The sequence below is a fragment of the Pteropus alecto genome, unplaced genomic scaffold (genome assembly GCF_000325575.1).
Source record: "Pteropus alecto unplaced genomic scaffold, ASM32557v1 scaffold155, whole genome shotgun sequence".
Taxonomy (NCBI): domain Eukaryota; kingdom Metazoa; phylum Chordata; class Mammalia; order Chiroptera; family Pteropodidae; genus Pteropus; species Pteropus alecto.
The window spans coordinates 1,583,111-1,593,879 of NW_006438113.1; the positions used below are offsets into that span (position 1 = coordinate 1,583,111).

The 10,769-nt window shown below is 44.4% G+C and overlaps 1 protein-coding gene across 1 annotated transcript in view; it reads left to right on the forward strand.

The window, feature by feature from the left end:
- GRID1 (glutamate ionotropic receptor delta type subunit 1) overlaps positions 1–6,493 on the forward strand; it is a 672,081-nt gene extending 665,588 nt beyond the window's left edge. The window contains exon 15 of the mRNA XM_006915454.1: positions 5,451–6,493. Within this exon, the coding sequence (XP_006915516.1) occupies positions 5,451–5,879 (429 nt within the window). The 3' untranslated portion in view covers positions 5,880–6,493. The remainder of the gene's footprint in view (positions 1–5,450) is intronic.
- Positions 6,494–10,769: the final 4,276 nt, after the last annotated feature.

The window sequence follows — 10,769 nt, forward strand, 5'->3', positions numbered from 1 at the left end:
ATCATACATCACTGGGCTGGGAGCTTTGAATTCTCATTGCTTCCTGCCTTGCCTGCCCTCCCTTGGCCCCTGCTTCCATAGCAGTCAGGAGCTGACAGAGGCCAGGGTGGCCAGGCAGCAGTGGCAAAGGAGCACCCAGGCCTAAGGAGCATCCAGGCCTCTCCGTTGTGGCCAGTGGGCTGGCCTCTGCATGCCTCCACAACACACTCCTGCTCTCTGTGGAAGATTTGATCCCAGTGAAACTTTCTTTAGCTTTACAACCTTCCCTTCTTCCACTCCTCTGATGCTTTTTCAACTCCATGTAGAGATTTTCTCTCCTGTACCTTTTTTTTTCTTCATATATGCAAACCTAATAGTGTTGCCCTGAGGTTCAAAGAAGGAAGATGTGCACAGTGCCACATGCAGCACCTGCCCCATGGAATGTAGTTGGTGAATGGTGGCTAAAGGGCTACTCTCTTAAAGACCTTGTGATGGGCAGGAAGGGATACAGGAATAACCAGTCACATCTTAGGGCAACCTTCCTGTGGCAGGAACATAACATGTTATCTTCTTAACTCTCCTTGAATCTCTTCAACAACATTTGAAGAAGGCATCCTTGTCCCTGGGGAAATGGGACTCGGACACAGTATGGGCAGAACTAGGATATGAATGAGGTGTCTGCCACTGTGCTTTCCATCTGGTGTTGTATAGGAGCAGGGGTTCCTACCTAGCATTTTTCAGAGAGTTTAGAGAATGAAGAGTGTAACTGAGAAATCTTCCCTGGGCCAGGATCCTGGTACCTTGCTAGGCATTTGCATCCTCTGAACCTATTTCTCTCTTCTGCTGAAAACTGAGTCTGGCCCAATGAGTATACTGCTCATATTAGACCACTTAGCATGAGATTAAGGATAATGAGTGTTTCAGCCCTTAGCCCAAGGCCCTTCAGTAAAATGGCATAAACACTTATCATATACCATCTCCAAATCAGCTCAGATGTGACTCCCCTCTGTAAAACTTCCCTACCCACCTCCATAGGCCACCTCCCAGTGTATATCCTCATTCTGGGGGTGATTCTGAATTGCCATTAATGTTATACCTGCCTGTCTCTGCTTCAAGTCTGCTGGCGCTTCCCACCTTTGCATTTATATCACTTTGCCTACTCTTTGGAACCCTGGAAACTCTCATTAAGGGACAATGAATATAACTGAAGTATTGAGTACCTTCTGTGTGCCAAGGACCAAGAGGGATGCTTTACCAGGGATATTAGCTCATCTGGTAGTAGGAGCTCAAAAGTATTTATCGAATGAATGAACCAGTATGGGCTCCTATAAAGAAAACGTTATTAATGTTAAATTGTTGTGTAAATCATTGCACCTGGATCAATGGCTTTCAATTCTTCCTGCGCATCAGAGGTGATTAATCCTGGAGCTATTTAGGAATACAGATTTTTGATAACCATTCTCCAAAGGATTGTATTAGGTAGATCTGGACAACTATAATTTCTAGAAGCTCCATATGTGCTTTGATGTTTTTGCAAGGGTGAAAACACTAGTCTATACTATCCTTCCAAGTGGAAATTGAGAACACGCAGCCCACGTTTTGGAGCCTGGCAGATTTGAGTTTCGGTCGTGATGCTTCACTTCCTGTGGAGTTGTATAACCTTGAGCAAGACTTCACACCTAGCCTTGGTTCACTTCGTGTATACCTGCTCCAATCACCTATGATAGGAGGTGCTCCTTAGCTCCCTCCTCTCATTGTCGTCCCCTAAAAAACCTTCAATTGAGCTCATCAGAATTCTTTCTTATACTCTGAAAAATTACTCTTGGGACTGCTTTATTGACTTAACATTCAGCTTTTTGAATTTTGCTCTTACTCAGCCATAATTCTCAGACTCCCAGCCAGCCCTTTGGAGTCAGGCAAGTCTTCGAGCAACACTTAAGATCACATTGATGGTGTTTCTCCCAGCCCTTGGGTCTCATTTACCACTTGGTTGGTCTCAAAGATGCCTCCTACGAATATCCTAGGCAAGTGAGAAGTCTTTCAATACATTTTGTTTCTGCCCAACTTAAAGTAGGAGCATTGGACGCCAAAGTCAGCTCTAACAAGTCCCACGTGTGACCGGCTGTTACATAGATGATGGTTTAGTTAATTGCTGTTTTCCAATACACTGTATTATTTCCACATTGGTGAACAGCAGCTTAATTACACAACTTTATCTCTCTGCAAGACAATGCCTGAGAGAGAGTCCCCAGTAACCTCTGTTGGTGCATCTGTCATCATGTTTAATATGAGGTGAGAGACGTAGAGCTGGAATTCAGCCGGATTCATGGATAAATGCAGTCAGTAAATTTTATGTCATATTCAGGGGTATTTGACTAGGTCAGTAGCCCACAGTAAATTAATGAAGGCAGCAGCAAGTTTCCAAGTCTCTTTTCACAGCTGTCATTACCTGGTTGAACACCAAAACCTTGAGATAATGAGGGTATAAACTGATGTACTTCACATAAAAAAGTCCATTACTTGAATTTGCATAACATAATAGAATGCCTCATTTTGTCTAAAATATAGATAATTATTCTAATCACTACTGCCTTTTGCCTTAAACAGGCAGATTATTTCTGCCTCTTCTTTCCCTGGCCAAGGGGCCACCAAAAATGACTTAGTGCATGCTAAATCTGTGGCTCCAGGTGATCTAAGAAGACAGTACTCCCAGAGCTTCCAAACAAGGTGGTTTTCTCCAGTTCTCTGTGTTTTAGCCTTGGCCCTTGGGCCGTGGCAGGAGCAGACAGTTTGGAGGACATGTTGGGAGACTCAGAAACAGGCTGCATGTGTTTTCCAGAGAGGATACAGAGGTGTTTGCTTTAGTTCTACTCATTTTCTTCTCCAGTTAAACAACCCATACAGTAATCTCATGATGGCACCCTCTTCTTCCAGGGTTTGCTTTCTGTTGCAGCTACCAGCAGGAACAGAATTTGGGTAGAATGAGGTCCCATTGGTGAGACAGGATTAATTTCTTGACTGTTATTTTAGGTGAGAGGTATCCCTAAAAGTTTTTGTTCAAGTGGTGTGGATATTTTCTCTGTGTCCTGACATGGACAGGTTACAGGCTAAAGAATAACCTCAAGTAGGGGTTGATACCTATTGCACAGCTTTACAGTCCTTCTTGGAACTGCTTCATTTGTCCTTAATTTGAGGCAAGAGAAAAATACGAATTGAAGAAACTATTCAAGCTTTCTTTCAAAAATACCAACTCTAGGGTAATCAGGCCATCTCCACAACCACACTCTGGGTGGACTTTATTCTGGAAGCTTTGATACCACCTCATCAACTCCTCACAGCTCTATTATTATGCTAGATTCATGCCTGTGCCCTACAACTTTTTAATACTCCTCTCCTCTCTGCCTCCAAACCTCCTCTTCCTTGTATTTCACTAGTGAAGAATTTCATCTCAGAGACCTCTTTTGCTCATATTTTTCTTCAGAGGATTCTGGTTGGTGAGTGTTCCCCCGAAGCTCTCCTTATGTTTGTTTCCCTGGCATTAAGTAGAGAAGACTTCTTTCACTTTGCCTCCACTGTCAACGCTCTGCCTCCTTATGGTCTTCTTTGACAGGAAGTTCTCCTTTATCTCTAGACCCCAGAGAAACAAGGAGCATCTCCTGAACACTTGTCTTGGTCCAGTGCTCATTTGACTTAGAAAAGGGGCCAGGCCTTCTCTTCTAAATGCCAGAATCCAGAGTGAACGCATCTGGGACTAAGACACTTGCCTCCCACTTTAAATTACTCTTCTCTTAAACTTTACTTCTTTCCATACCCAATGGGATCCTTAAATCCCTGAAAGGAAAATAGAAAGTTGGAAAAGGCAAGATTATGCAACTAACAAGTTTTCCCAATGATCCTAGGACCTTTGGTCATCAGTTATCCTTTGATGGAAAGTAAACACTCTGCCAGAAGTGCCAAATGGCTTATCCAGCCTTCTCCAAGCTTTGCTGGCTACAAAGAGAAAGGAAGATTATGTTATTAAACCCTGAGAGTGCCTGAAATTATCTCTCAATTTATCCAGCTTCCAGGCTCTCTGGTACCAGTCTTGTGCTTTCAATATATTTTGAAATGAAAATAGCCTGTAGATACAAATATTTACCAACAACGATAGCCCTGTAGGAGCTCAAAGTAGCCACCAAAATGGCCCTTAGATTTGTGTGGTTTCTTCTTCTTCTTTTTTTTTTTTTCCTCTTGGAAGCGCATTCAGGAGTTTGGCATTTCATGTTTTTTCTAACAACTTTACAAGGTGGGCAGGGGAGAGGTTCTTCTTTCCACTGTGTGGACATCAATATTAGACAGCCTGTGGAGTTCTGTCTCAGAGTGGACCTGCGACGTGGTATTTCTCTTGAAGTTTGACATCAGGGTAGTGTAGGCAGTAGACATGACCTTGCCTGGCACATCAGCAGCACTCATTATGCCTGGAAATAGGACTGCATTTTTTAATATCTCATTGAGGAGCTGTTATGGCTCCTCTACTGAGCACCTGGTCTTCCTCACAAAGGGGAAACTGAGGAAGTAGATTACATTGTCTTTGTTATTAAGAAGCTTTAAAGCAGTTTGATGTCCTTGGTTTATTCTGACGTTGTGAAAAATTACCAAGTTATTTGAAGGAAATGACATATGTTCCATTTTATTTTTTTAAGCATATAAATAAAATAATTTCCTTGATTCCATTCACCATATGGAGAGATCAGGTGTGAGGATCACCCATTTTGACAGCCTCAAGACCTCTTGATAACAGGAAAGTCAGCAGGCCCCTGGGAACTACCTTTCTTCACTGTTTCTATTCCTCATCTCCATCCAAGAACCAGGCCTCTTGAGTCTTTCAGACAGAGATATGCCCTCACCCAGACATCCCTGGAGATTTTGCTTAAGGAGAACATGGACCTCAGGGTGAGGCAGGACTTCACTCCCTGCTTCTATTGCTACCTCTGCCTCATGCTGGAGTTTTGACTCTGGGGAGCTCATTGACCTTTCTGAATTCAAGTTTCCTTTGTGTAGGGTAGGGGTGATTACACCAAATCTTTTGAGTATTATAAACTCTAAATGGTAAATACATGGGGGACATTAGGGTGTCTAGGACCATTCACTTTTATTCCTGTAGGACATCTTCTTCCTTCTGTCTGCCATTTCTTCAAAGCATCACTGGGTATGAAGGCAATGATTCTACTCAGGGTGCAAAGGGGAAGCACATGCTGCCAAGGCTGGCTTGTGGATTCTTTGCTACCTAAAGATAATGTCCTAGGCTACTATTTCCTCAGATAGCTGAGGGGTAGCCATACAGCTGAGAGGATGTGGGGGAAATGGGAGCATGCTCACTCACTATCCAGCAGGCTGAACAGGCCTAATGTCCCCAGGCCTCCCAGAGTTGGAGAAAGCCAGTCTTGGCTCATGGTAGGCTTGAGCCTAACCTTCTTGTGCTTTCTCTCCAGGACAAAGAAGTTAATTTGGAGCAAGTCCATCGGCGCATGAACAGTCTAATGGATGAAGACATTGCTCACAAGCAGATTTCCCCAGCATCCATCGAGCTCTCAGCCCTGGAGATGGGGGGTTTGGCTCCCAGCCAGGCCTTGGAGCCCACGCGGGAGTACCAGAACACCCAGCTCTCAGTCAGCACCTTTCTGCCGGAGCAAAGCAGCCATGGTACCAGCCGGACACTCTCATCAGGGCCCAGCAGCAACCTGCCACTGCCGCTGAGCAGCTCGGCCACCATGCCCTCCATGCAGTGCAAACACAGGTCGCCCAATGGGGGGCTGTTCCGCCAGAGCCCGGTGAAGACCCCCATCCCTATGTCCTTCCAGCCCGTGCCTGGAGGCGTCCTTCCAGAGGCTTTGGACACCTCCCACGGCACCTCCATCTGACCACGCAGCCTGCCCTCCCGCCCGCCCATACACCCACCCGACCAGCAGAGCTTTTTAATACAAGGAAACAACACAAACCACACACACGCACACACACACACACATACACACAAAGACTTTCATTTTTCTTGTACATTAGTGTAAATAATGACAGAATGGAGTGGGGTAAAAGTGTATTTTGAATATTCCCAATTTTCGAAGTCAGTAAAAAAACACAAAAACTGTATGAATGACTTTGTAAATTTTGTTCTATATGAATAAAATGGCAAATTACTTGTGATCATTCTGAAGTGCCAAAGAAGCCCCCTGTTCCTGAGCCTTTCTGAGGGCAGGAGGGGTGACCAGACAAAGTGACCCCTCTTGCTGGGGGAGAGGGGGAGATGAGCAGGTCCTTTTAAAGGAGCCCCAAATGCTGCTTGCTGCCGTGTGCCACGGTTTCCTCCCACGTTCCTCCACTCTTGGCCCCTTGTTCTTCTTTTAGCCCTTTCTGGTAGATAAAGAGTGAGCCTTGAGCCAGCATTAGCCTGGCCCACTGGGTCGCTGTGCTGTAGGGTGATCAACTGTTCCTGTCAGCCTGGGATTGAGGAGGCTCCCGGGACACAGAGCAGTTCTCTTAGTCGCAGTCGCCCCACTGTAGTCCTGAGAGAAGGGCCCATACCGATGGTCTCTGAGGGCTTTGATGCCAACATGCTTTACTGTTGGCCTTGTTTTTTACTTTATTAACTAGAAGAATCGACAAGTGATAGAATATGAGAGAAGGGAAGCAGGCCCCATCATTGCCTCGGGGAGGTCAGGGCAGAGATGGTCTTGGCGTGGTGAAAGATCTGTGATATAGGGAAATGCAACGTATGCTGTGTGGATCAGGTGAAGTGGTGGGAGGAAAGGCCAGGTAGAAGGAGAATATTCTCTTGGGTTTGAGACCTGTGGTTTCAGGTGAAAGAGGAAAGTATGGTCACAGATGCAGGGAGTAGGAGCTCTGTGGTTTCAGGTAAAAAGATACTGTTGGAAGAGTGGAGAGAGGGCCCCAGGTGAGCAGACTAGTGTTCTAGGTGATGGGGAGTGCTGGAAATAGATAAAAGTGACCATGTGCACTTAGGTAGAAATTTTATGTGATGTGAAGACAAGTATGTCCCATCTGCCAGAGAAGTAGCCCCCCAAATAAAGGATGTCTATGGGTCTTAAACCCTGAAGACAGTCTTCCAAACAGGGCCAGAACCCAGGACAGGTTCTCACACCCTGCTTTGCCACCTCTCCTGACTTCCAGAAGCCCTCAAGCAGTGATCTAGCCCTTAGCAGGGGCCCTCCAGGCTGAAAGCATCTTCTAGTCTCTGAGATTCCCAGGCCTATCCCTGAGCTGGTGAACCTACTGAGAAACTCGGCCTCCTAAGGTTATGACAACCTGACAGTCCACTTCCCTCCATTGCCCTTTCTGGGGCAATTAAATGATAAAACCAGAGGAACAACCACTAGGAGTTGAGTAATTTGAGTAATCTAAGCTGTATCACTTCAGCTCTTCTCATTCTGAAGACTAAGGGTATTCTGCTCTCCTAACCTGCTGGGATGGTGAACACAGCCCACAGCTGGCACCAAGATGAGTGGGGTTCCCTCCCCCAGCAGTAATCAGGGAGACAAGAGCCCGGATCTGTGGTCATGGAGAAATACAAAGTGCTATTGATTGCCTCTCCTATAGCCTTGTAGAATTACTCCAGCGATGTATTTATGAGGGTGATAAGTATCCCAGGATTGATTTCTTTCCTAAAGTCTCGAGCGACATGATTGAGCAGTAAGGAATGGTTGCATCAGATAGTCAGCTAAAAGCACCCTGGGGAGGAGAGTGTTTATAATTATGTTATTTATCTCAGAATGCTGAGAATGTCCTTATATTAGTGCTACCAGGTGATCCATTGACATTTCTCCAATCAGAGTGTGTAGAGCCAGGAGCTGGGCGCATATTCACAGTGATACCTAGGTGGGCTACAGCTGTTATCCTGAGGAAGACCAGGCTTCATTTTCTTTCCATCAGCACTTTAGGGGCCCAGCCCTGGATGGTCAGTTTTGCATATATATATCTCTCTATTTTTTTAATCGAATTGTGGTCTCACTGCCTTATCTCACACCCAAGTCTGTGTTTCTCCGCAAGATGACCTGTCTTCTGGAATATACCATGGAAGTTTTCTTGGACAGCTTTTGCTTAGAATGGGTGTCAGGGAAAGGAGAGAAATGGAATGTGGGGTGTGTGTGTATGTGTGTGTGTGTGAGAGAGAGAGAGAGAGAATGAGAGAGGACATCTTTGAGAGAAAGGTATTTGCTTAAAAAAAAATACCTTTAACACCTCACGGTGTTAGTCTTCATCATGTTCATGTTATTTTTCACGTTTTCTACCCTTGACATGAGGGAAAATGATTGATATTCAAACAAATTCTCTAGAAAAAAAATCTCCCCAACTCAGAATTTTGTGTCAGCTCAGAATGTATCATTTTTTCATGCTTTGCTCTTTGGATTTATAACTCTGTTTAGACTACTCCATACATTTTAGGTATATTTTGTGCCTTCAGACACTGCAAATAATAATCAGCATTTGGATTAAAGTTGTTTAATAATAAAACTTGACTTTGCTCCCTACCCTCTTCTTCTCTGGGGTGAAGAAATGCTCTCTGCTTATTCTTGGGCATGGTGTGGCCAGGTGGATTCTGTCCCATTGGTGCGGACAGTCATGAGTGAAACTTTGCTTACCAAGTGAGTCTCAAATATGCCTAGGGAAGGAGGCATGCTCTCCTCGCCTTTGTATATCCAGTGACCCCACATTGACCAGGGGACAATGTAAGGGACAGGCTGAGAAGCAATTCTAATTTTTGGTTAACCTACGTGTTTCCTTGAAAATGTGAGTTCTTGGAAAACTCTTAGGAAAGAATTTGGCTGTGCCACACAGAGAAGTGTTCCCATGGCCTTGTGGAATGAAGGTCCTTTTAAGTGTCAGTTGACTATGTTTCTTCTCTCATCTCTATACTCACTCATACCTCAGGTAAAGTGTTCCCTTGTGCTTGCGCTTCAGCCTTAAGGGGCTGTCATTGTTAGAGGAACTAAAGTTTGGATCATCAGTATTTGGCCCTCAGAAGGTCTGTGGATACCATTCTCCAAAGAATGTCCATATAGCCAGTCATCTCTATAGCTCCAGAATCAATAGTCTGGGCCCTGAATCCCCAGATTTCCTTGCTCCCAACTCCCTCTTTTTGCATCACAAGGTTTGCCTTGACTTCTAGCCCTTTGTAGGAGAAACAAATCCACTGTTAGCCTTGGGCCAAATAGGGCTGACCTGATGAGTGTGGTTTTCATGATCAAGATCTCTACTTCTAGGAACTGAAAGTAGAATGTCTGGCCCTTGTTCCTCTGTCCCTGCACCCATGAAAGACTTCTCTAATGTTGCAGGCAAGCTCCAAAGCCTGGGGGTGTGCAGACCCAATAGACACTCCCAAATTATCTGAACAGAGAGATGGATCTGGAAAGGACTCCCAAAGGGCTACGTTTTCTTAAGGAAAAGCAGCCTGGTTCCTAAATTTTAAATCCTCCCACATCTTGCCAAGGTGAAACTAATTCCATACCTAATTTGTCTTTTCAAGTACTGAAGGAAGACCAAGGACACAAAGGAAGAAAAGACCACAGGGCCTAAAGGCTATGATGGCATGGAAGGAACATTGGTCCCTGTGGCTTACATCCTCTCATTTAATAGTCACAGAGGTGGGCAAGGTCCCATAGAGCGCTTGAGTCTCTGTGTGATCTGATGCTTTCAAGACTAAAAGGTTCCTTACTCACGAGCTTCTGCCTTCATTTTGAGTAAATATTCTTGAGGAATTCATCTTTTACTCCCAAAGGTACATGCTCACAAATTAGCATCTATATCTTAATAAAAGCCTTGTTTTTGTGCTCTTTGTTTTGGCAACCCAAGATTTGATAAAAGCTGCAAAAATTTTTGAACTGACCTTTCCTTGCTTTGGGCGCAATAAAGGAGACACTATTTCTGTTAATATTGTAACATTTGTTACATCTAAACTATTGTTTTATTTCATGCCAGCAGTTGCTTTTAATAAATGAAATTTGGTTCTTTTTATTCTCACCCTTAATACCAAGAAACTCCAGATAGGCAACAATTTCCTATGCCAGTAACTTTAATTTTTGTCTTTTTCCCTTCTCTCTGGTATGTAGTTAGAGAGATAACTTATGAAAGAGGTAATTTCAGATAAATAAGGTGAACTAATAGTCACCCTACAAAGGAGAAAGGGACAATTAATTGTCAATGATATCAGACCCTCCTTCCAGCTTTCATTTTCTCACCTCTGACCTTGATGTTGGGTGCTGAGCTCCAGAGAGAGGAGAGGTTCTTTCCACAGCAAGAAAAAACTCTGCTAGAGAAATTTACAATGGCCAATGACCAGGATCTGGAAGAAGGGCGAGTGACCAACTACGTCTCAGAAAGGGCTCAGTTACTGGCAGATTCAAAAATACAGTTGCCAAGGGTAACCAAGTATCCAAGAACAGAGGAAAATAAAATATTTGCAAACAAACTGGCACTTATCTACACAAAATATAAGTATATACAGACACATGTACACATATACACATACTCATGCACAACACTGAGGTCCTTGCACACATGCTCACCATTTCAGGCACAGACGTGTAGAATTTAAAACACATTGCAATGCACTTGGGCAATGCAAGCAGATGAAATCCCGCTCATCAGATCTGGAAAACAGGGTCCAGGAGGAAAGAGGCCATTTCAAGGCTTCCCTGCCCTTGTGCATAGTCTCAATGCAACAATCAGCCAAGTGGTGCTCTGTAATCAGCTGCCTCAGAGGGACATACCTCCTACAAAATGGCCTCTTTTTGGCCAAG